Genomic DNA, 27126 nt, shown 5'->3' on the forward strand with positions numbered 1-27126 from the left:
AATTGGAAATCTATGTATTGATGTATTGCTGATTTATACGACATACATGTACAGTTATGAATGTTTTTGTTTATGTTATCATTGTAGGCCTATATATTTTAAAACAAAATATTCATGCCATATGAATGAAGTTTGTTAATAAATTCAAATTCAAAATTCATGTACGGAACCGTACATCATGTATATAGGTCCATGATCATGATAGGTCCATGATCATACCATGGAGGTAGACCAGTAACATACAAAGAAAAAAATACGAGACACAATACAAACGCACCCTCACACACACCATGGACCTATATGTTCAGCACACACACACACTGGACGACGGCGCCCCTGTCCACCCTATAGATACCCTATGCCCACGGCCACACGATAGTACGCGTGCAAGAAGCTTGATTTCGCAATCAATCGCACGTGTGTTTTGTTTGTACACAAAGCTGACGTTGGGCATCACACTGCACTGCTTAATAATTGCATCTCGAAATCTAAACTGTTCACTCGTAAATCTAAGTACTTTTCATTCAGCACACATTTGCAATGTGGACTAAATTTAAACGAAGAAGAATATACGATGGCGACGAAGCGCGACATCTTTTCGAAGCTCTCTATTTTACAGAAGAGGAAAATGCTGCAACAAGTGAAGAGGCCACCAGTTTACGGGCCGGAGTACGGCTTAGCCTTAGGCGGGGACGACTCCCAGGCCAGGAGTCGAGTTTTTGCGATTTGACATCAGCTACGGGTTTGAAGATTGCAACAAGCAACGACGTTGTTCGAGCAGATCCCGTTGGCGAAGAGAGAGGTAAGGCGCGCCTATTAAAGGCTAAGCCTACTTAAGTTACTTAACCTAGCCTAAGCCTTAGCTTAGCCTTTAAATATAGGCTATATTTTTAGTTTATTTAGTAATAGTACTACTTTACTGGGGATATACTACTACTAGACTAAAGTCTAGACCTTCTTTAGGCTACCCCCCGGGGGGGGCACTCAGTATATAATGCAAAGTGGGTATGTGCCGCGGAGGGGACCCCCATTTTTACACTCAAATTTCCGTTCCAAGGCATAGCATTTTTGTCTTTTTGAGAAAAAGAACAAAGAAAGCCGCTTCAAGGCATAGCATTTCCTTCTTATCGAGAAAAAAAGAAGAAAGAAATCCGTTCCAAAGCTTCGCATATTTTTCGTTACGTCGTTCCGGTCGCATTGATCTGCTACAAGGAGCTGCAATTTTGGTGAAAAGCGGCCGTAGAGCGCTTTTCGACCATCGCCTAAGCGCGAGCGCACCCGGCGGAGGCCGCGCTAGCTGCGTCATGCACGATTGCCCGTTCCATAGGGATGCATACGCACTCACAGAGATACGGAGATCCGTTCCGAGGACCCCCGTTTTCACAAACATTTGTAGTTCCGAAGCCCGTTCCGATGACCCTCCTTTTTACAATAAGCCCGCTCCAAGGCCCCCGTTTTTTGCCTCGCCCGCGGCACACCCCTACCACTTTTTTGGTCGAGTGCCCCCCCCGGGGGCTACCCTCGAGTCTGTCTAGTCTAGGCTACATGCATCATTGTACATGTATGAATTGTAGCATAGAGCAATTGCCTTGGTCTCTGTTAAATTGGTTGTTCCGCCACCAAAGACTGTTTAGTGTTGGCTCGATCCACCTACCAATTACAGAGAAAAAAAAAAAAATATTTAGTAACTCCTTGAGACAGACGGCACCCAGCTGTCTAGATCTACAATGTAGATGTCGCATGACTAGACCAAAAGATTTCGGTCTCTGTTATGTTGGTTGTTCCGCTGAACTCCGTTGGCTCCACTCACCAAATACAGAGACCGAAGTTGTAGCTCGATCTGTACAGGGACTCAATGGCCATATGTTTATGTATTAAGTTCAGATCAACCTGGGAAGTGGGAGTTGCGCGACAGCCGAAGTAAGTCACTGTTTTCCCCCCTTTTAAATGCTTGCTGATTTTGTTAAAATTATATCTAAACACAGGAAGCACTTGTAGTCATTATAACCATGATTAACATACGCATCTCACTATTGCAAGCGCGAAGCGCGAGCTGAAAATTTAGGAAATTCAGACCTGAAGAGGGGCATTCTAATTCTAAGGCTTGTTTGTAGGAATGCACTAAGACCATACGTATTTCACTAATCAAATGATGCGAGTGCGAAGCGCGAGCTGAAAATTTTTGATATTCAAATCAGAAAAAGGGACATCTTAAGGAATATTTTTAAAGAATCCATTAAGAGTATACATATCTTACCATAGTCAACTAATGTGAATGCCAAGCACTTGCTGATTTGGTTAGAATTACATCTAAACACATGAAGCACTTTTTTAGTCATTGTAATCATGATTATCACATGCATCTCACTAATCAAATATTGCGAGCGCGAACAGAAAATAAAGGAAATTCAGACCTGAAGAGGGGCATTCTAAGGCTTGTTTGTAGGAATTCACTAAGACCATATGTATTTCACTAACTAAATGATGCGAGTGCGAAGCGCAAGCTGAAATTTTTTTATATTCAAACCAGAAAATGGGACATTTTAAGGACTGATTTTAGGAATTCATGAAGAGCAGATATCTCACCAATCCTTTAATGCGAACGTAAGCACGGACAGGAAATGTTTTATATTAAGACCGTAAAATGGGCCGATCACTTTTAGTAGTCATGAAAAAGAAGAATATGTCACTACATAAAATGATAATAGCTCGAAGTGCGAGGAAATGTATTTGTTGTATATTAACTTGTATATTAACTCTCAAATATACTTGAAAACTATAGTATTCCGAAAAAATATTTGATCTATTATATCTCGTTAAACAGACAATGCAAGCACCAGAAACAATGAAGACATTAGCCCTGAGCAAATCATGTTTCATAAAGTTATGAAAAAAGTGTTTTTATGCAAAAACGTGATTATGTGTACAAAGTCAATGCAAATTGACATACATAAATGTATGATTATTTTTACTTTGGTTGGTTAAGATAGATTTATTTTATGTTGTTTATGTTCGCAAAAGGATTTCCGACAAAGTCCATCGAAAAAAAACAATAAAAACAAAGGTTTGAAAAAACAAAGAAATACATAAGAATAAAAAAAACAATAAGATACATAATAAATTGATTATTTTTCTTCAATTTTGTTTAGATTATTGGTAGAAATGTAAAAAATTAGAATTCTACTAGCTTTATAAATTGAGTTAAAGGCAAGAACATACACAAAAACGCCTAATTAGGGCAAACTTCATACGTTTATTTGCATAATTAATTAATTTTAAAAATGTAAGCAATTTAGGAAAATTTTTCTATACGGTCTTGTAGTTTACATCCGGCCCTAAGCACATGCAAATTTTTGCGGCAATTGCGCAATCAACCGCCGAGATCTGAGGGGGGAGGTCAAATTGACCCCCCCCCCCCCCCCCCAGTATATGTTGGTCTGAAATAGCCCAGTTAAGATAAGGTTAAGGGTATTTATCTCACTGATTTTAACACAGATAAAATATTTTATTTTATCTGAGATGAAATGGATCTCAGAATACCACCCCCGACCCCCCCCCCCCCAAAGTAGTGAATCTTATTATGGTGACATTTATTGAATTCACTCAATCTGAGTACACTTTACACTTGCAATGTAGATTTTGCAAACATTGCATTGGAAATTTCATTAAAGTTTCCATAATTTTTGTTGTATATTGCTTAATAACATGGATACAATTATTAATAGTAATGTTCACTTAGGAATGCACCATTCAAAGAAAAATATCAAAAGAGTTCTTTCTTATATAGGTACTTTGAAATAGTTCTTCATGCAAAAAAAAATAACATAGAGGCCACCCACAATATTGACAAATAAAATTAATTGCTGGCTTTTATTTATTCTGATGTATTACTTTGCTTTTGCATTGATTACTTTTCCTTGTTTTTAGCTTATTTCGCGGCGTTGCATCTGTCGTCTTTCGTCCGTCCACAATTTCAAAATGCTTTGTCATTTAAGTCCGATTTCAATTCTGTTTGCTTTATATGATAGCACTAGGTGGGGGATTCAAAACTCCTACACAGAATTTTGAAACTCATTAAATATGCTAATTTATGCGCATTTTTTCAAAATTCACAAAAAATGCTTCTTTATTTATTGACCGATTTTGATTTTTTGCTTCCACCTGGTAGAGCTTTATGAAGTTCACCAAACTTCTACACAGAATTTTGAAATTTTGACTAAAACATTTTTTATGCTAATTCAAGCGAAATTTTTTAATGCATATTTTTCAAAATTCACATAAAATGCTTCTTTATTTGTTGACTGATTTGATTATTTTTTCTTCCATCTGGTTGAGCTGCATGAGGTTCACAAACTTCAACAAATAATTTTGACTAGAAAATTACTTAAATGTTAATTTATGCAAAATTTATTCATAATCACAAATAAATGCTTTATTAGTTGGTCAATTTTGATTTTTTTTTCCTCCATCTGGTGGAGCTACATGAGGGTCACCAAACTTCCCCACAGAATTTTAAAATGTTGACTAGAAAATTATGCTAATTTGTGATATTTATGCGAAATTTATCAATAAATCACAAAAAATGCTTATTTCTCCTTCATTTGTCAATTTCAATTTTGTTTGCTTTATATGATAGCTCTAGGTGGGGGATACAAAATTAGAAATCATTAAATATGCTGCATGTATTTCATGCATATTTTTCAAAACTCACAATAAATGCTTCTTATTTATTTGTTAACCGATTTTGATTTTTTTTTGTTCCATCTGAGAGCTACATGGGGTTCACCAAGGTTTTACACAGAATTAAGAAATTTTGACTAGAAGATTATTTATGCTTAGACAATTTTTTTTTCATAAATCACAAAAAAGCTTCTCTCATTTATTCATCAATTTCAATTCTGTTTCCTCAATTTATGTCACCAATATAATTCACTACATTGTCAACTGCGCTGAAATTAAAAATTGTGTTCAATTTCTTTGCGAGTTGCCGGATGAGCTCCACATCATTGATGTGCTAGTATTGTATTAATTTACCTTTTTAAAGTCAATGGTTAAGCCCACCAGTAGCTGAAGTAACCTTATTTTATGATTTGGCCCGATAACTTGTAATGTAACTACATGTACTACTACTTCTAGCATCATTAGTGTATGAAAAGTAGGAATGGAAATATTTCTTTCTTTTTTTTAAGTGAATAGTCTTGTGTATCATGTGACAGAAACTCAGATTCATTAAGTTGTATGTGGTATTAAAGAATGACCATGTGCCATCCATTGACCACCCATTAACAAAATGGATGTACCAAACAAACCCATATTGATGTTCTGAAAGTATTATTTAGACTGAGATATTTTGTCTCTAAATTATTTTGGAATTTGTTCTTCCTAAGATGCAAAACAAGAGTATTTTCCTAATTTTGAATTCCAGTAAATTTAAAACTTAAAACCTTTCATTGATACTTCTCTGCAATCAAGACAGGAAGTGCCTAATTACTGTGTCAAAGTTGCTCTAGGCTGATTTGAATGAGTTCTAATCCTCTTTTTGTCACCTTGTACAATAGTGTGAGGGTAAGTGTGCTTCAATAGACTTGCCAAATTTAATCCCTCTTTTGTCAAAAGTAAACATCTGTGGGAGTCAAAGTTCTTCTCTTGGTAATGAGGGTTATAACATCCAGTGGCGTAGCTAGGATTTTTTCCTGGGGGGGCACTGGGGGGTCCTTGCTTTTTCAGGGGGGGGGGGGACATTTTTTCTGTGTGTGTGTATATACTATGTCACAAGGGCAGATCCGAATGGGGGTGGAGCCCGAAATTATCTTCACCTATATTTTCCCTGATCAGTCACTTCTATAAAACAACCTAAATATGAAATAATCTCATAAGCTCTATATAAAAAAGTGCGAGCGCGAAGCGCGAGCGATTTTTTTTATCTTTCATTTATTTTGTCCTGAAAATTGAACATTCTGGGCACAGTTTAATCCTGAACAAGATGTGTATGTAACTAGATAATTACTGCAAGCGCAAAGCACGAGCAGAAATTTTTAATGAATGTTCTAGAATGATCGGAAACAGACCTGTTAAGGACTGTTTACAGCTACCCACGAATACGGTACATATATCAATAATGGGAGCGTGAAGCGGGAGCTAAAACTTAATTTCGACCTAAATAATTGACATTCTAAGCACTTTTTGTAATCATAAATGGGATAGGTGCATGTATGTAACTAAACAATTTGGAAGAAAATTAAGATTTTAGACCTAAAAGCGGGACACTCTATTCATATTTTGTAAATTATGAATAGGATATGGTTAATTGGGTATCATTGATAATTATTGATATTCTGATCTGAAACTGGATAAGCATATTTTAAATAAAGAACATGCAGGCTATTTCAATAAACATACGTGCGCATATTTTAGATTTAGACCTAGAATCTTGGCATTCTGAATACATTTTTATAATCATGAAGATCAATAATGCAAGCGCGAGCTGAAAACATTTGATATTATGATCTGAAGAGGGTTAATTTAAAAAACTATTTCAAGTACTGTGTAGGAAAATTGTGAAGTGGATGTGGATCACACTTTATAATGAAAAATTTGTTTATCTAACATGCGTAATGACAACGTGGAAGTTTTTGTTTTTAAGGCTTGACAACTAGAAATAAAAAAATAGGCCTACGTTTTGACAGTCACATCTGAAAATTTATATTTTGAGAACTTTATGGAATACATGAAGACAAGGAACTTGGCAATCAAATAATGCGACCACGCAGCGTGAGCTTAAAATGTTGATAATTATGTAGACCATATTAACAGACATTTTACAGAGTGCATTAAATGAAAAAAAAATAATGAAAGCTCGATGTCCGAGATGAAATATGTTTTGTATATTGACTTCAAAACTTGACATTTTAAGCTCCATATCAGCCTATTGAGCAAGATATGAATCTCATCGAACAGGAAATTTGAGCGTGAAGCGCGAGCAAAAATTTTATTTAGTAACATGAAAGATTTTTTGTTTTGCAAGTCTCACTCGTCTTCCTCCTCTTCTTTTTTCCTTCTGTCTTTCCCCTTCTCTTTTCTTTTTTTTTTTTTTGCTCCGCCAATTTTTTCAGGGGGGGGGGGGGGGCACGTGCCCCTCCTGGCCCCCCCCCCCCCCCCCCGTAGCATACTCATGCATGAATTATATATCATTATGAAGCTAAGATTCCCCTATTTCTGTTGGCATATTCAACTGAAAATTAATTTCTGGTGACTTCTGTGGGGTTTGTAGCAATGTCAAAATCAATATTTCCCCAAATATTACCATTTCACTAAGCTACATAAATTTAAAGAGACTTTAAGGATATTACTTAATTTCATACACTTATTTGTATGATTAAGTTACATTTCTCCATTTTATAGCACCTTCCAGAATTCCAGGGGTACTGCCTATGGAGAATAATAAATGAATCACCCCAAGGCAAATCTAGCACCTCTGCTTCCCAGGGCCATGGCATCACCTAATGTTTTGTTGTTCAGTAGAAAAAAATGCTCTTTGAGAGGTTTGAAGGCAAGCGGATTAAGATCAGTGCAAATACAAATGGAAATCTATCCTGAAAGTGTTTAAGGCAAGTTTTTAGAATGCTTAGTTAATAGGTTACCAAAACCTTGTTGATATCATGGATCTCTGAATGAATGATTAAGCCCACCAAACCATACAGTAGATCTGAAACTTAGGCAATAATTTTGTTAGACTTCTTGCAACAGTTCTGAGATCTACTGAAGTATTAATAAGTCATTTTAATTTGTATTTTATCTATTCAAGATCAACCCTCCCGAGGAAGAAAACGTCTGATGGTTTATTTTGTTGACAGAGAGACAGTCAGAGTCTGACTCCTCTCATTGCTCTGAAGCTGTATCACGTACCTGTAGAAGGAACTTCAGCAAAAGTAAGCTATTTTTAAGTTAAAATTTTACATAATGATCATTTTATGTTACATTTTGCACTTTGTTTTACCTGTACAAACCACAATGTAACTTGTAAGGTAATGATGATAATAGCAGGGCCCGCTGGGAGATCAGGTTTTGGAACTGCATGAGTGGCTACCCTAGTTATTTAATGAGCTACTATGGGCTAAGGAACGAATGAGAGCATTTGTCGTTTGATAAATCAATTGGAATCTTAATTTGTAACTGTCAATCTAGATCTAACTGATTAGACTGACAAGAGTAATCTTGATTTGGTAGTCATTGCATTTTCATATGTCTGTTGTCACAACATTTGGGAAATTAATTTGAAACTATTTCCATGTCATAATATCACAATTAAAGGTCATTTCAGGTTAACTCGCATTAAACGGGGGGAGGCTGGGAGGGGGTCCCCAACAAATTTTTTCACTATGCAGCTGCGCGAATATTTTTTTTTTTCCGCGCTGCTCCCTGACTTTTTACTTTTAAATATTGCACATCTTTTGAAACCAAATTTGTGATGCCTGGGTATGCGGTTGAGAAATAACACAACATTTTTTAAAGCACATGTACATGTACATGTAAGACCTGCAATTGCTCCAAAATGTGATTCTGTATACAATGCAAACTCTGTTTCTCAACCAAAAATCATAAATGTATACACATTTTATTTTTGTTTATGTTTTGTGCTATTATTGATTGCGAAAGGGTCAGGGTTGGCCGATTTAAATCACGTTGATTTAAATCATGATTTAAATCACTTCCATTGAAACGTGTACAAATGATTGAAATTTTTTTTATTTGTGGCTAATTTATTTTTAATCAAAATTGAAAGATTTTATCAACTTTATATCATCAAAACATGAATAAATACTTCATATCTACTCTCCAAACAATTGAAATCATGTCATTAAAAATCAGGATAATATTGCATTATAGCCTATAAAGTGGTGAACACTCGCCCCCTACTCCACTTGCACTATGATTTTAAAAAATCATTGATTTGAAATAACTGACATTGAAACATGTACAAATGATTGACATGTGGCAGTAATATTTTTTTTTACTCAAAACAGAAAGATTTTATCAACGTTATATCATCGAAACAAAATCCTTCATATCTACTCAAAACAATTGAAATCATATGTTTAAGACAGGTTGATCTTGCAATGTAGCCTATATCGGTTAACACTTTATACGCAGCTGTACACCCACAGCAATATTGGTACTCCAGAACAAAAAAAATATGTTTAAAAAAAGGAATTCAAAGAGTAAAAACTGAATTTATACTATTATAGGCCTGAATTTAGCCAAGGCCTGTTCATACTTTCTGTACAATTGTGCTCATTCAGCAGGTACACTGAGAAAGGTTCAATAATGCACAGATAATTGAGTGCAATAATACACAAAATCTGCATTGTCCCTGGTTTTATCCCATTAGTATAACATTTTATTACATGTATTTAAAGGTAAATGCTAGTTTTGGTAACGATATCAAAATGAGTTCGTACAGAATCCAATGAAATGACCACCAAAGTGTCTGTTTGTATTTAGATAAAACGTATGTGCTAAAGGATTCTGGAAGAAATTGTGTAATTGCTGAGAAATCAGCAAATAAGCACAGGATTCGGGTAGAGCGTCGGGCCCGACGCTCAAAGCAATAATTATACACTGTCCCACGTGCGCTTATCTGTGTTGGGGAAGTTCAGTCTGAACATTATTCAGCGTAGATTTCAAGATTTCACAAAGTTCAGTTTATGTAACTGTACCAGATTTAGATCCTCGATGATATACTGACAATTAAGCCTGGTTTTACAGACTTTCTCATGAAATCAGTGTTTACTGCAACTACTGGAATTTCTCTTTAAAGCTGTAGAACCAGGTGTTCTTATTCCTAGCAAAACTGCTAAGAACTGCCAAATTAATATTTCAGGTTTATTGTACTAGAAACCTCCCACTTCCCCGATTGTACGAAAATAAATAATTAAAATAAACTTGCAACTTTTTCCCAGTAAGTCACAGCTTTGCAAACAATGCTTTGAACAGTAAAAAAGTTCCAATTGTGGCTCAAATAACAAAGGATGTTTAACAAATAAAAAAAATTGTAGTTTTCTTTAACACATTATTTTCTGTTCTTGGCATGAAAATTGAGAATGTTTCTCTTTGAAGAATGTGAGTTTCTGAGTCATGGAATTCTTCCAAAGAAACTGATCCTCGTTTCATGTTTGAATAGGAATACGGTACTAACTTTGCTGTACCAAGACCCAAACCATTCAGTAGGAGCTGAATACCTTATACGAGAGGATGCAGAAAACAGCCTCGTCATCATGACTTTCTATACGGTACTCAAAAACCTTAAAGATTTACGGAAAATTTCATACTTATTTGCACAATTAATTACTAGTAATTAAAAAAAATAAAAAATCAAAATTAAAAAAAAGCTTAACTATACAACTGTCTTGTGGTTTACATATGGCTCGAGGTGTATGCAAATTTCTGTGGTGATTTTGCAATCAGCGGCCAAGATCTGAAGGGGGGGGGTCATTCGACCCCCCAGTAATTCATGGTCTGAAATAACCTAGTCAAATTAGGGTTAAGAGATTTTTGTCTCACCTGCATAGCAGAGTGAGACTATAGGTGCCGCTTTTTCCGACGGCGGCGTCAACACCAAATCTTAACCAAAGGTTAAGTTTTTGAAATGACAGCATAACTTAAAAAGTATCTGGACCTAGTTCATGAAACTTGGCCAAAAGGTGAATCAAGTATTACTGAACATCCTGGTACATTCATGCCCTGATGTTTTTGTTTTTGATGACTTTACAGAGCGAAATGCAGCCGGTCTGGAATTAGCGGCAATACTGAGGATGAAATGCTGCAAAAGTTATTGTCTTCATAAGATATCAAGAATAGATGCAAGCAAGGCCCGCAGAAGATTTCAGAACAATACTCTAGCAGATCAGAGGCTATGGATTTTGCAGTACCTTATTGAACATCACAACTTTGTAAACATGGATGGAGACTCATCCTTGGGATTACTAGGACCCGCTTATGGAAGATGGAGTCAGGATTAGCAGGTAAATGGTTCAAGAGGTATCCTTTAACATTACTAGTACCATTTTTGTAAAATTAAATCATGATACATACTTTAAACTTTCTTTTTTTTCACTTAATTTATTTATAAGGGATTATAGTTTTACATGTTGTCTCTTAGGATCTGGTTCTGCTATAATCATTGGTGCAGGAGCTAAACCCAGCAAGCTTATAAAGGACAATTCTTTGGTTCACTTGGTAGTCACAGATGTCTTTTCCCAAACATTACAATTATTCAAGCAAAAATTCCATGTGAAAATGGGTCTCTGTGCTTATTTAGGAGATGGGGAAGGGGAGTCTGCTTGTTTTAATCTCAAACAAGTTTTTAACATATTGTTATATGTGCATGCTGGAGAGAAAGATACATGTAATGAAGAGGAGTGCTGATATGATAAGACAACTGCAGGAGGCTTGATTGTAGGGATAGAGTAAAGAAAGTCAAAACCCTCCTTACAATGAAAGGTGCGTTAATATAAAAAAAAATCGACGAAAACTGGTCTAAAAAATGGACTTAAAAGCATTAGAATTGGACATATATAAGACCTTGGATATCAAAATTTAGTACACCCAAAATTTCACCAGCAGAAATGTGGTTGTCACCTATCTCTTAACTCAGTCTTTCCATTGCTTGGCTTGGAATTTAGAACGTAGATAATTCACCCAAATAGAATTTCAAAGGGTAAAAAATGACCAAGTACATGTACAAGGGTTACCAAGTTCAAATATTTGGAGGCAGGATATGATTTAAGGATCAAAGGTAAACTGAATTAATTGATAACATTTTAAAGTGATCACAATTTTAAAGCGATAGCAATTGTTGTACATGTGACCAGTGTAAATTAAGCTCAGGGAATAATATGAAAATTTTCTATTGATAATAATATTGTAGAAGATACATGTTTATAGTTTCTTTTGCTTTAAATGTACCACCTCTGTATTCATTTAACCTCCAGAAGGATTGGTGACATCTCGTCCATCAAATCACCATCATAAAGGACTTTTTTGTCTGTGATGACGTCAATGGTGTGGCTTAGTGAATTTGTCGATAAGTTTGGAGAGAAACTGCCAACCAACAACAAAATCCATCTTCCATCATGCCTTACACGTGGAAATGTGTATTGGACTATGAAGGAGGAAGTAGAAGAGCAAGGAGGTTCTGTTTGTAGTCAGCAATACTTCTTCCGCAAATGGAGACAGGAAATGTCTCATGTTACCATTCCAAAGGTAGGTGATTCTCATGAGTATTTTCACTGTATATTTACAAAACTATCATACCTTTAACCATAAAAAACTGGGCTATTTTGATACCTTAGAAGACTGGGGCGGGGCTGATTCAGCCCCTCCCCCCATATGATCTTGGCCATTGATCGCGATGAAAATCTGCACTCGCATTACACATGGCATAATCTACAAAATGGTAAAATCAATTTTCAAAAATATTACATTGCTAATTAATTATGCCAATGTATTATGTTAATTTATGCATAAAAAAACCTTTCCTCTATCTAAATAAGGCCCTTTTGCTAAAAATAATTCAATATCGCAATTATTATTTTTATATATATCCTTATTTCTAGAATTCTGATTGATTTCTTTGTTTTTTATTGATTTTTTTTATGGAAATCATTGTTACTCTGACCATAGACAACATGATATTTATTATGTTTAATTAGTGAAAGGAGAAAAGGTAATATATTGATGAACTTGGGCTAAAAACACTATTTGCATCGGATTTGAACAAAAATTCATGTTTTGGGGCAATTTGGGGTCTGTATGCACTAACAAAATATTGGGTAATTTTGGAACCATGTAATCAGGGGTCGCAAGTTTATTCTCAAAAGTTGTGTGAGACTTTAAAATGAAAATTTAGTCAATGGCGCAGTCAGACAATTTCGCACGGCAGATATATCACAAAAAATGTTAAATCTGAATCATAGGGTTAATTATAAAACCAGAGATTTTGCATTTTATTGAAAAATTTGAAATAACTTCCTATTTCTATCACATTTCATGAAGCTGTTTTGAGACCAATTAGATTTGATATACTTGACTATGTATTCCCCAACATAAACACAGGTCTTTAGGTGATCTACAATAATATAGCATACTTTGCTGGCTTTAGCAGTGCAGCTGCTACAATGGTATAGCACCTAACTATGATGATGTTAACTACTATTCCTTAAAAAATTTAGAAAATATACATTGTGTAATTCTCTCTTTATTTGTTCATTCCAGGTGAACCTTTTTTACGAAATGCGACATATGCACCAAACTGAAATCTTGCCTAGAGAAGACAACTGGCAGAGAAGAGAGACAAACTTTACTGCAAGAAAGAGAGTCACACCTTTTCCAGCAAAAGTAAGTTTCAATGAAATATTTGATAGTGTATATGTACATGTATTTAGATTTAATTATCACAGTCTTCCAGGATAAGTATCATTTATATGTCATGGATGTCAGCCCGGAAGACTAGCCTCCACAATTATCAATCTTTATTCACTTGCCATCTTTCTTCCCTCTTCTTTTGTGTAAATGTGGTATTTTCAAAGTATATGCAGAGATACAATGTTGAGGCCACTGGCGTAAATCCCGGGGGGATGGGGGGGATATATCCCCCCACTTTGTACGAAAGAAATAAAAAAAAAATCACAAGAGATAATTGTTTTATTGGTGAAAATTCTTCCTAAAATACTGCTTAACAAATAAAACAATATTATTGAATCATAAAATGCAAATAAAGAGCCAGTTCACCATTTCCAAACAAAATACTTACATTTAAGTCCTTATTATAACATTGAAGAGAAACCCCCGTTTCTTCCAATTCATCAATGTTGGGGTCTTTGGGAAGGGATTAAGATGGAATGTCAAAAAATTTTGAATGTAATCTCTAATAAAACAATTAAACCATCATGGGGTTAAAAGATAATAATATTGGAGGGGTATTTGCCATATGGACATACAGTGGCGTAACTACGGGGGGGGGGGGGGGAGGGGGGGGGCATGGGGGGCACATGCTCCCCCCATCGGCTGACGGGGAAATGGGGAAAAATAGAAAAGAGGGAGAAAGGAAGAGAAACGTAGTGGGAAAGAAGAAAATATTATTCATTATAATGTTATATTATAATTATGTTATGTTACATTACATAAGAAACATTTTTATCATAACTTCATGAAACATAATTTACCCAGGGCCTACGTCTTCATAGTTCCTGGTGCTCGCATTTTCTGTTCAAAGAGATAATATAATCCTGTTGTACTAAAACATCCCGTTTTCAAGTCAATATAAACTAAATATATTTCCTAGCACTTGAGTTATCATTATTTTATGTAGTGACATTAGCTTCTTTTACATGATTAAAAAGGTGATTGCCCCATGTTAAGGTCTTCGTACATGTATATATAAAAACATTTCCTTCCGTGATTACGTTCGCATTAGTGGATTGGTGAGATATGTCTGCTCTTCATGAATTCCTAAAATCAGTCCTTGAAATGTCCTTTCTTCTGATCTGAATATCAAAAATTTTAAGCTCGCGCTTCGCGCTCGCATCATTTGGTTAATGAAATACGTATGGTCCTAGTTAATTCCTACAAAGAAACCTTAGAATGCCCCACTTCAGGTCTGAATTATCTAAATTATCTAAATTTTCAGCTCGCGCTTCACGCTCGCAATATTTGATTAGTGAGATGCGTATGATAATCATGATTGCAATGAGTACAAAAAGTGTTTCATGTGTTCAGATGTAATTCTGATAAAATCAGCAAGCGCTTGGCACTTGCATTAGATGACTATGGTGAGATATGCATACTCTTAATGGATTCCTAAAATATATTCCTTAAAATCTCGCTGTTTGGGGTCAAAATATACGAAAATTTCAGCTCGCACTTCGCGCTCGCATTGTTTAGCGAGACAGGTACCTATCATGATTACACAAATTTGATTATAATGTCGCTTTTTAGGTGTGAATATAAAAAATTCAGCTCGCGCTTCGCTTGCATTATTTGGTCAGTGAGATACATATCCGTTCAATGACATTGTCCTTAAAATGTCTCTATTAGGTCAGAATAACTAGCAACCAAGCGCTCAGTGATTTGAAAATTTTGCTGGTGCCCCCACAATGCCGTGACCCACGGTACGCCACTGTGGACATATCAATTACAATTCCTTGCATATCTAAAAACATGATAACAAAAAAAAAAGCAAAAATATTTCAGTCATCCCCCCCACCCCTCAACACGGATTTACGCCAATGGTTGAGGCAATTTAAATTCACATTTCAGTGGTATGCGAGAGTTGCAGGGATAAGAACACTCAACACCATATGTAATCCTGGATGTCCATCATGTAATCTAACAGAATGTATTCTAGAATTTGCAATTACTTCCTATTTCTATCAGAAATTTCATGAAGCTTTTTTATTTTACTAAGTAGAGACAACCGCGTAGCCAGGATTTCATTTTGGAGGGGGCGGTAAATGCACGCAAAGCGTGCCAACACTTACAGAGCGCGCAAAGCGCGCTCCCTAGGGGGTGGGTGCTGGGAGGGGGAGTTTCCCCCTCCCGTGCGAAGCTTTCGGTGTTTCTTAAATTAAAATGAAAAGGAGCCGTCTCTCTTGTCTCTAGTACCTATATCAGCTCCAATTCAGTTGACTGACTATATTGTGATTTTGAACCTTGTTTTCAAAAGTGATTGTGAACGCACAAAAAAGGAATACAATGGAGGAAATTGAAATAATAATAACCCCGCGCGAAGCGCGGAAGCTAAAGCGTTTTATCAATTTTTTTTGCCATGAAAAGGGTCCCGAGAAAAGGGTATTCTCAAAGATACATTGAATTCCTAATTCCCTTGGAAAGATCAGGTTTGATTACAAACATTTTAGCGACAGTGCATATCTTTAACTCGAAAAACAGAGGAGAAGAAGTGTATATTATGCCGGGAGGAAGATATTCCTCCCCGCGCAGAGCAATGAAACTCTGAAATTTCAAAGGGCGGACGTTTCATCAAATGCAGATATCTCTATAATACCCCATCGGCTCTAATTCAATTGATTTTCTAAGATTATTGAACTTCATTACAAGGAAAATAGCGCGCAAAAAGTTGAAACTTCTATGATTTATTGAAATTATATTAAAAAGGATGCCTAATTTATTTTACTTATCCTGAAGCGCCTCATTTTGAATTATAAAGAAACTTAAGTGTCATTCAAAATTTCAAACTGAGGGCGCAAATCAGGACAGGAGATGAATGTGCAGGGAAATGACATGAAGTTTAATAGAATTAGATAAAAAATATTGTACTTTTTTATTTAATACGACACGAATTTTATACCTTCCTCTTCTTAAATTAGGAACATGTTTGCCCCCAAATTAAGGTTGTATAGTAATGAGCTAAAAAGCGGGAAAAGTTTACTTTACTGAGGTGACGGCAGAAATTGATATAAAGATTTTACCCGCCCGGAGCCGACCCGACCAGAAGTTGCGCGATCAATTAAAAAAAAGATAACTTCATATACTTCGGCCTAATCTTACTCTAATTCCATGCCCTAATGTGTACATTTGAACTTTAACTGGCAAGAAACACATATAGCTGAGGTGGAAAAACAGGGTTAGAGAAAGGGTGGGGGAAATAATGGAGAACTTCAATATTGTCATTTAACCGCGCGCAGCGCGGAAGCAAAATTCATATATAAATTTAGAGCAAGAGTGAAGGAGTTTCTCTTTTGAGAAAAAAAAAGAATAAAAAAAACCCACAAAGCTTCCTTTTTTCCCTTTCCCTTTTCTCCTCTCTTTTTTCCCTTCTTTTTTTTCTTTTTGGGGACGTTTTTTTTGGGGGGGGCGACCGCCCCCACCGCCCCCCCTGGCTACGCGCCTGTTTGTTTGTAAGAGGGAGGGCAAGGTTGCTGAAATGGCCGATAATTTTTTTAATTTGATGTGGCTTCCATTATGAACTTCAATAGTCCTAGGTATATGAGGAAGTAATTTTCCGCATTAATTTTGTTGACAGGTGTTGCAAAAGCTTTTTAAAAGTATTGATGGACAAAATTTACAAAGAAGAAGAATTTCCTGTGGAAATAATAAAAAGTTTGTCACTCAATACTGGCATCTCCTTTATACGTACACCCTTAAAATTAAAAGTATTAAAAGAATGAAAGCATTTATTTATTCACATGTCTAAACAGGTTCATAGGATCAGAGATATAATGACTGTTTTGCATCTTAGTCCTGTTGTATGAAAATAGTAATTATTACATCCTACATAAATTAAATCCTGTATGCTGATTGGTTTAAATAGCATCATGTGACCAAACATATTCTCATTATTTTGCGGTGATGTCGAAAATGAAAGCCCACGGAAGAAAATGTGCTATTCCGTTATCACTGACGTCACTCGCAAGCACTAATACGCGCACTGAGCGCGTAGCTAAGCACTTCAGGAAAAGCAGGTCAGTCACTGAGTCAGCAGGGCTGGTTTGGTTCAGATTTTAAAAAAAAAAGGATGTACAAGAACTAGATTATCAAGATCTATTGCTCTAACTTATTAAAGTAGGATATAAAACAAATATACCAGGCCATTATTTCGAAAACTATAGAGGGAATTATTCATCCTTGGTTGTACTGGCAAAATCATTATTTTCCCTCAGGGCTTCGCCCCTCGGGGAAAAATAGTAATGCCAGTCCAACCTCGTATGAATAATTCCCGCTATACTCACTCAAAGCCTGGTATATTTTTATACTATAATAAGGTATAATTAATATCAATAGGGGATAAGGGTTGGAACTTCCAATCATTTATGCAAGCACTTATAGTTTGAAATTTGGGTCGGATTTATCTTACCACTTGTGCATATACTTCTTTTCATTCTATTGGGGATTTTTTTTTGGAATAGAAGACTCTGGTAAATGGCCACTGGTGGATATATTGATGGATAAAGAGTCTCAGAATACACCACAAAGACATCTTGATCCAACTTCGGAATTCTCAAATGATGAACAGCAACCTATTCAAGCGGTAAGTAAATGTGTAAAAGTAGCCAAATTAATCCTGCCCGTACCCGCTTTCCTCACTTGGGTTGATTGCAGCACAATGTGGTTCAATTTCTTGCTGAAGAAAGTTAACCCATAGCTGGGATTCCAAACACTCAGAATTAATCACTTGTGCCCCATAATATGTTCATGTGCACTATAACACTGTTAACTTGTATTGCCTTTGTAATAAATATTTAGATTTTTCTCATTGCAATATTTCAGGTCCATCTAGGTACTAAGCAGAAAAGGCCTCAACAGCCAGTATTAAAACTGGGAGATATGGTTGCAGTCTACTTAGAAGAGTTCAGTAATGAGTGGCCGCGAGTGAGCAAAGTGTTGGAAATGACTTTAGAGACAGTGTGAATCTGCATTGGTACTCAGGATCAGAAACGTCCACGTGGATATCACCTACCACATCAGTTCAAGGACAGAAGGGTCAGCCGTACACAGGAGAAGTCTCTCTTCAAGAAGTCATTTCTTTCCCCTACAGTCTTACTAAAACAAACAAATTACCATAGGATATCCAGTGTCACTTGAAGGAAAAACGTGAAGAATACTTTGCATATTAGGTCTGTATGAACATACACTGTATTCATACCAATTTGGAATGAGTTTGTTTGTCCAGGACTCAAAAGCTGTCTGTCTATATGGAAGCCACTTGAATTATGTATTTTTGTGATATTACAATGTACCTATATGTTTCCACATTGGACATGGTGCCCGGGGGGGCCACTTACATTGACGAGTGGATACCATGCGCGACCAAAAAAACATGTAAACAGGATGTCTTATTCAAGATTGGGCACGTTACGTACGTAACAAGGGTGTCAAAAACACAAAAATAATGGAAAAAGGGTATCTATTTCGCTAGGAAAGTTACGTGTTTAGGGTCAAATTTGCGGGAATGATGAAACAAAATTAAAATTTTTTATAAAGGATGTCCTCTTTGCCCCAACACTACGTGTTTAGAGTCCGATTTGCGCGAGGTGTGGAAGGTGGGGCCGTGCACCAAATGGTGTGTAAAGGTAAAACCGACGACCGACGGACCCGTGACATAACATATCGCTGTACTTGTTTAGGGGTTCATTTCAGGGAATACTTGCCAAGAGTGTTGATTTGTTACCAATACTTGTTAAGGGTAGGGTTTCAGACGCCAATACTTGTTAAGGGGTGCATTTTCAGAATATGGAAAATAATTGTTTAGGGTGCTTTTCGAGACCCCATGGTCGCGCATGGTATCCACTCGTCAATGGAAGTGGCCTCCCTGGGATATGGTGATAATTTCCAGGGTTTATCTTCACATAATTTTGATCACCTACATGTATCTACATTTAGAAGAGATAAATGCACAATGGTTGATAGAGAGTTGGTACCTGAAGTAGGTAATGAATTAAGTTCCACTGCCAATGGAAAGTTTACCCTCTCAGTGCTCAAGAGGTAAGCTCCTTACCATGGAACTCAATATGCAACATTTGCGTATACTGAACAGGCACAAATAACGATTTTCTGTAATGGCACATGTCAGTTATCTCTCAAACAAAAATTTTAAGTCAGACTATGTGAGAAAGAAATTATACATCAACTGGAACCATCTGAAGACCTTTCATTGATTGCATAGTGCAATATAGTTGAATGAGTTTTATTGTCTTGCCTGCCTAGCTGAGTGAGACAATAGGGGTCACTTTTCCGACAGCGGCAGTGTCGTCAACATTGAAATCTTAACCAAGTGGTAATTCCATAAAATATGTACGTCCGACCCCCTATATGTGGGACTTTCATGAAATTTTCTGTCTCTGATTTCTGGTTCTCTTGACAGTCTGTAATGTTCTATAACGTCCATGATTCCGTCAGTTTATGAAGTGAAGTAAGACTTGAGAAAAATGGGGGTCGGATGTACAAAAAGGCTTATCATTTTATGGAATTTCCCCAAGGTTAAGTTTTTGTCTCGCCTGCATAGCAGAGTGAGACTATAGGCGCCGCTTTTTCGACGGCGGCGGCGGCGTCGTCAACATTGAAATCTTAACCAAGGTTAAGTTTTTGAAATGTCATCATAACTTAGAAAGTATATGGGCCTAGTTCATGAAACTTGAACAAGGGTAATCAAGTATGACTAAACATCCTGCTTGAGTTTCAGGTCACATGACCAAGGTCAAAGGTCATTTAGGGTCAATGAACTTATACCATGTTGGGGGAATCAATATCAAAATTTTAACCAAGGTCCACTTTTTGAAATGTTGTCATAACTTTGAAAGTATATGGACCTAGTTCATAAAACTTAGACATAAGGGTAATAGTGTATCACTAAAGATCCTGCTTGAGTTTCAGGTCACATGATTAAGGTCAAAGGTCACTTAGGGTCAAACTATGGCCATGTTGGGGTTATTTGAGGAATTATCATCATAACTTTAAAACTTTATGGATCTAGTTCATGAAACTTGGACATAAGAGCAACCATGTATCCCTGAATATCATGTGTGAGTTTCAGGTCACATGACTAAGGTCAAAGGTCACTTAGGGTCAACGAACTTAAGCCATATTGGGGGTATAGGAGGAATTGTCATCATCCTAAGAATACTGGGGGGGGGGGGCTGAATTGATTTAGCCCCCCCTCGACATTTTTCGCGATAAATCCGCCGCTCGATATTTTTTTACCGCTTCGTTCACTGACTTTTTACTTTCAAGTCTCGCGCAACTTTTAAGACCAAAATTGTGACCCCCGGGTACGCGGTTCCGAAATTACGCAACATTTCGTAAGTGCATGCAGACCCAAAATTACTCAAAAACGTGAATTTGTGTGCAAATCCAATGCAAATAATGTTTTTAGCCAAAATTCATAAAATGTATCATTATTTTTCCTTTTACTGCTTAAAATCAATTAATTTTATCTTGCTTACGGTCAAAATAAAGTCCCCGACAATTTCCATTGAAAAAACAATAAAAAACAAAAAGTCAAAAAACAAAGAAATACATAAGAAATTTAGAAAACAATAGAATACATAAGAAAATAAATGTGATGTTAAAATTTTTGAAAAATAAATTTGGTCAGATGCCTATCTTGAGTCTGTGAAACAAAAATTAGAATTTTAGGGGCATTATTTTATTAATTAGAGCATGCAAACTTATGATTTTACGCATAAATTAGCATAATTAATGAGCAATGAGATTTTTCGCAAAATTTGATATTATAGTTTTGTAGATAATGCCATGGGTAAGGGGCGTGCCAATTTTCGTCGTGATCGCGCGATCGACGGCCGAGATCATAAGGAGGGGCTGAATCAGCCCCCCCCCCCCCCCCGAGTCTTCTTAGGCGTCGAAATAGCCCAGTCTATTTAGGGTTAAAGTCTAGGGATCTAGTTCATGAAACTTTGACATAAGAGCAGCAATGTATCCCTGAATACCCTGTGTGCGTTTTAGGAACATAGCCAAGATCAAAGGTCATTTAAAGGTCAATGAACTCTGGCTATGAATGATTGTTTTGCACATGTCTTAGGTCACATGATCATGGTCAAATGTCATTTTGGGTCAATGGACATAGTATTTTATTTTCGTATATACGTATTAGTGTTTTCTTCTGTGAATAATTATTCATTAGCTGTTTTCAAAGGAAGCACTGCTGCTATATCGAATTGCGTAATGCAGGCGAGACTGCCAGAGGCGTTCCACTTGTTGAAATGTCATCATAACTTACAAAGTGTATAGACCCAGTTCTTGAAACTTATGAGGGAAATCAAGTATTACTGAGCATCCTGCCTGAGTTTCAGGTCACATGACCAGGGTCAAAAGTCATTTAGGGTCAATGAACTTAGACCATGTTAGGGGAAAGAATATCGAAATCTTAACCTCGAGTATATATATTTATTTATTTCTTCTGTTTTTCATTGTTGTTGATGTAGTTGATGTAATGGTGTAGCTTTGAAATAAAGATAAATTTATCCTCGTGTAGCCTTGAAATTAAGATAAATTTATCCTCGTGTAGCTTTGAAATTAGGATAAATTTATCCTCATGTAGCCTTGAAATTAGGATAAATTTATCCTCGTGTTGCCTTGAAATTAGGATAAATTTATCCTCGTGTAGCTTTGAAATTAAGATAAATTTATCCTCATGTAGCTTTGAAATTAAGACAAATTTATCCTCATGTAGCCTTGAAATTAGGATAAATTTATCCTCATGTAGCCTTGAAGTTAGGATAAATTTATCCTCATGTAGTCTTGAAATTAAGATAAATTTATCCTCGTGTAGCCGTTAAATTAGGATAAATTTATCCTCGTGTAGCTTTGAAATTAAGTTCAATTTATCCTCATGTAGCCTTGGAATTAAGATAAATTTATCCTCGTGTAGCTTTGAAATTAGGATAAATTTATCCTCGTGTAGCCTTGAAATTAGGATAAATTTATCCTCGTGTAGCTTTGAAATTAAGATAAATTTATCCTCATGTAGCTTTGAAATTAAGATAAATTTATTGTCATGTAGCCTTGAAATTAAGATAAATTTATCCTCATGTAGCCTTGAAGTTAGGATAAATTTATCCTCATGTAGTCTTGAAATTAAGATAAATTTATCCTAGTGTAGCCTTGAAATTAGGATAAATATATCCTTGTGTAGCCTTGAAATTAGGATAAATTTATCCTCGTGTAGCTTTGAAATTAAGATAAATTTGTCGTCATGTAGCCTTGAAATTAAGATAAATTTATCCTTGTGTAGCTTTGAAATTAAGATAAATTTATCCTCATGAAGCTTTGAAATTAAGATGAATTTATCCTTGCGTAGCCTTGAAATTAGGATAAATTTATCCTCGTGAAGCTTTGAAATTAAGATAAATTTATCCTCATGTAGCTTTGAAACGAAGATAAATTTATCCTCATGTAGCTTTGAAATTAGGATAAATTTATCCTCGTGTATTCTTGAAATTAAGATAAATTTATCCTCATGAAGCTTTGAAATTAAGATAATTTTATCCTCATGTAGCCTTTAAATTAGGATAAATTTATCTTCATGTAGCCTTGAAATTAGGATAAATTTATCCTCGTGTAGCCTTGAAATTAGGATAAATTTATCCTCATGAAGCCTTGAAATTAAGATAAATTTATCCTCGTGTAGCCATGAAATTAAGATAAATGTATCCTCGTGTAGCTTTGAAATAAGGATAAATTTATCCTCGTGTAGCTTTGAAATTAAGATAAATTTATCCTCATGTAGCCTTGAAATTAAGATAAATTTATCCTCGTGTAGCTTTGAAATTAAGATAAATTTATCCTCATGTAGCTTTCAAATTAAGATAAATTTATCCTCATGTTGCCTTGAAGTTAGGATAAATTTATCCTCATGTTGCCTTGAAGTTAGGATAAATTTATCCTCATGTAGACTGAAATTAAGATAAATTTATCCTCGTGTAGCCTTGAAATTAGGATAAATTTATCCTCGTGTAGCCTTGAAATTAAGATAAATTTATCCTCATGTTGCCTTGAAGTTAGGATAAATTTATCCTCATGTAGACTGAAATTAAGATAAATTTATCCTCGTGTAGCCTTGAAATTAGGATAAATTTATCCTCGTGTAGCCTTGAAATTAAGATAAATTTATCCTTGTGTAGCTTTGAAATTAAGATGAATTTATCCTTGCGTAGCCTTGAAATTAGGATAAATTTATCCTCGTGAAGCTTTGAAATTAAGATAAATTTATCCTCATGTAGCTTTGAAACGAAGATAAATTCATCCTCATGTAGCTTTGAAATTAGGATAAATTTATCCTCGTGTATTCTTGAAATTAGGATGAATTTATCCTCATGAAGCCTTGAAATTAAGATAAATTTATCCTCGTGTATCCTTGAAATTAAGATAAATTTATCCTCGTGTAGCCTTGAAATTAGGATAAATTTATCCTCGTGAAGCTTTGAAATTAAGATAAATTTATCCTCATGTAGCTTTGAAATTAAGATAAATTTATCCTCATGTAGCCTTGAAATTAAGATAAATTTATCCTCGTGTAGCTTTGAAATTAAGATAAATTTATCCTCGCGTAGCCTTGAAATTAGGATAAATTTATCCTCGTGAAGCTTTGAAATTAAGATAAATTTATCCTCATGTAGCTTTGAAACGAAGATAAATTTATCCTCATGTAGCTTTGAAATTAGGATAAATTTATCCTCATGAAGCCTTGAAATTAAGATAAATTTATCCTCGTGTATCCTTGAAATTAAGATAAATTTATCCTCGTGTAGCCTTGAAATTAGGATAAATTTATCCTCGTGAAGCTTTGAAATTAAGATAAATTTATCCTTGCGTAGCCTTGAAATTAGGATAAATTTATCCTCATGTAGCCTTGAAATTAAGATAAATTTATCCTCCTGTAGTATTAGCAGGATGAACTAATCCTTATAATTGTAATAGATTTGCATGATATATTTATTTGATCTGTTATTCCTATTAAATGGTTGTATTAATTGAAATGCTGTTCCCGTTTGTTTCTTTTATTGTTAGAGACTTGCAAACATACAATGAATTGCCAATAGTCATTAAATAGAGTGATTGGAGAGAATGTGTAGAAGAGAGAACAAGTGATACAAGTGGATGTTAAGTGCAAAAATGTGCAATAAATATTATGGAATGAATATGATGAACATTTGAAGAAAAATGAACAAAGATTCATTCATTTTGAAAAGATTTACTGTTTATACTTTCTCAAAGCCTGATATATTTGTTTATTATATCCTACATAGAGTAAATCCTGTATAGTGATTGGTTCAAGTAGCATCATGTGACCGAATATATTTCAACTATGATGTTGCGTGACGTCAGACCTCGATATATTTTTGGATATACCAATATATCCTACATAGAGTAAATCCTGTATAGTGATTGGTTCAAGTAGCATCATGTGACCGAATATATTTCAACTATGATGTTGCGTGACGTCAGACCTCGATATATTTTTGGATATACCAATATTCTGACGTCATTATTTCACAAAACTGGATATCTCGGCGCACCGGCTTGCGCGCTCTCTCTCTCCCGGGCGCGCAAGTCCAGCGCAAGTCCAGCGCAAGTCAGCGCAGACACTAATCTGCGTTCCGCTGGGCGCGGTGGCTCGGAGAAAAGTAGGTAATTCAACAGGACTTTGCATACTCAGCGCATAGATTTTGATTTTGGTTATAAATTATTAAAAGTAGGATATAAAGCAAATATATCAGGCGTTTCATTCGAAAGCATAGTGCGCAAGTCCAGCGCGATGCGTCAGCGCAGACACTAATCTGCGTTCCGCTGAGCGCGGTGGCTCGGAGAAAAGTAGGTAATTCAACGCAAGTACAGGACTTTGCATGCTCAGCGCATAGATTTTGGTTATAAATTATTAAAAGTAGGATATAAAACAAATATATCAGGCTTTGAGAAAGTATAGTGGAATTATTTATCCGAGGTTGGTCTGGCAATTACTATTTTTCCCCGAGGGGCGAAGCCCCGAGGGAAATATAGTAGTTATGTATGTTTAGTTCAGCAGCCTATCAAGTCACACCAGCTATAAACAGCCTCAAACGGACCGATGTATCGTGATATGTAAAAAAAAAAAAGGAAATAATCTTATTAAACGTTAATCCTTCTGGAATCGGTGTGACGGTTGCATACACAGAATGGGATATCGATATTGCATTCGATTTTTAGTTTAAAGTCATGAATGATATAATCTTGGTCGTTCTTCCCGAGTGTTACGTAACTTTTCCGAGTTAAATACCCTTGTCCACTTACGCCATTACTTACGCCATTAGAAGTCTATACGGAGAACAGTATGAATATAGGCAGAGCACTATGACGTGATTGCTGGCATGATCATGATTTTTTTACGTCATTTTTTCCTATCTAATAAATGGATATTGCTATCCTCTTAACTTGTTATCGTATCGAATCATTGTTTATTGAATATCATCGATATAATATAGTAACCTGTTATTTTTATCTTTGTTTTTCTCTCTTATCATTTAGATTTTTATGAATTTCAATCTGTATTCGAGACAAGTTGTAATGTTCTTCATTATCATCATTATTTCATTTTTGTTTTCATTCTCAATGACTGTTGTACAATTGTATAATTATGTGATACTTGTTTTAGTGATTGTATAATTTGCTTATGATATATATTTTGTTATTGTATATTTGATTTTGAAAAAGACAATAAAAACATGATATAAAACAAAAGAAAAAAAACACCCCCTTTTAAAAAAAGATTTTGTAGAAACAAAATTGATAAAAATCATGAGATTGGACAAAATAGAAATGGTTTATTGAACATATCTTCTACTTTCGTAATAAACCTGATTGCAATGCGAGGTAACTTTTGGAATGCAATACAATAATACTTTAATTATTCTGATTTCGAAAGAGAATGCGATTTTGGTAGTTTAGAAAGTCTCAAATGCCTAAGTTAGAAGGGTTAGATGAGTATTGTGTTATTGGTAAATATCTTAAATGTATTACTGTGTCAACGTTGTTATGATTCAAATCTAATATGTTACTATTTTTATCGTTTGTCCCCGAAATTTTCTTTTTTAGCTCTCGATGCTTTAATCTTTAATCATTCCTTTTCCCTCAATTGCCTTTTGAACCCAGCTGTTCCAGTGAACTGTTATTGCCATTACCCCCCCCCCCCCCTTCCTCCTCCTCCCATGCATGAGTTATTTAATATTTCACACAGGAGCACTTCAATATTTTGTGATTGGACTGGTCTATGGCTATGATTACAACATGGACCTACTGGGTCCATGATCACAATCATGACAATATTGGGGGGGGGGGGGTTACAAGCCCCCCCCCCCCTTACTCTCTTTTATTATCATTCAAAGAAACTTTACATTTCAATTAGGGCACACTTTCCAGTTTCGAGAAACGGTCAGCTTTATTATGACTAACTACACATCTTCTTTAGAAAGGAGAGTCCGTTATTGTGGACTCTGAGTCGTTAGTCTTTATTATCAGACACGTTATGGATGGTTATTATACACAAGTAGACGAACAATGCATAGAAATGTGTAGAGCAATGAATTTGTAAACCCAAATGATGAAAGCCCCCCTTCACCCCCC

At 35.6% G+C, this 27126-nt stretch overlaps 1 protein-coding gene across 4 annotated transcripts; it reads left to right on the plus strand.

The window, feature by feature from the left end:
- Positions 1–68: 68 nt before the first annotated feature.
- Positions 69–24506, plus strand: LOC129283839 (uncharacterized). Of its 4 annotated transcripts, XR_010294502.1 has the most exons (7): positions 69–802; positions 7805–7928; positions 10771–11021; positions 11991–12261; positions 13273–13395; positions 17922–18043; positions 18283–24506. XR_010294502.1 is itself a non-coding variant. In XM_064103960.1 (6 exons), exons 4-6 carry the CDS (start codon positions 12049–12051, stop codon positions 18421–18423), a joined length of 477 nt encoding a protein of 158 aa, XP_063960030.1. In that variant the 5' UTR covers positions 69–802; positions 7805–7928; positions 10771–11021; positions 11991–12048; the 3' UTR covers positions 18424–24506. The 4 variants fall into 4 exon arrangements, 2 of the variants coding, with proteins under 2 accessions (XP_063960030.1, XP_063960031.1); XR_010294503.1 differs by lacking the exon at positions 7805–7928; XM_064103960.1 differs by lacking the exon at positions 17922–18043.
- Positions 24507–27126: the final 2620 nt, after the last annotated feature.

Source organism: Lytechinus pictus, chromosome 8 (genome assembly GCF_037042905.1).
Source record: "Lytechinus pictus isolate F3 Inbred chromosome 8, Lp3.0, whole genome shotgun sequence".
NCBI classification, from domain to species: domain Eukaryota; kingdom Metazoa; phylum Echinodermata; class Echinoidea; order Temnopleuroida; family Toxopneustidae; genus Lytechinus; species Lytechinus pictus.

Excerpts from the sequence above, each read along its gene's own strand:
- LOC129283839 (XM_064103960.1), top strand. The coding sequence starts at position 12,049 with ATGACGTCAATGGTGTGGCTTAGTGAATTTGTCGATAAGTTTGGAGAG. Across the intron at positions 12,262-13,272 it reads CTCATGTTACCATTCCAAAG|GTGAACCTTTTTTACGAAAT; the intron begins GTAGGTGATTCT and ends TGTTCATTCCAG. Across the intron at positions 13,396-18,282 it reads TCACACCTTTTCCAGCAAAA|GTCCATCTAGGTACTAAGCA; the intron begins GTAAGTTTCAAT and ends GCAATATTTCAG.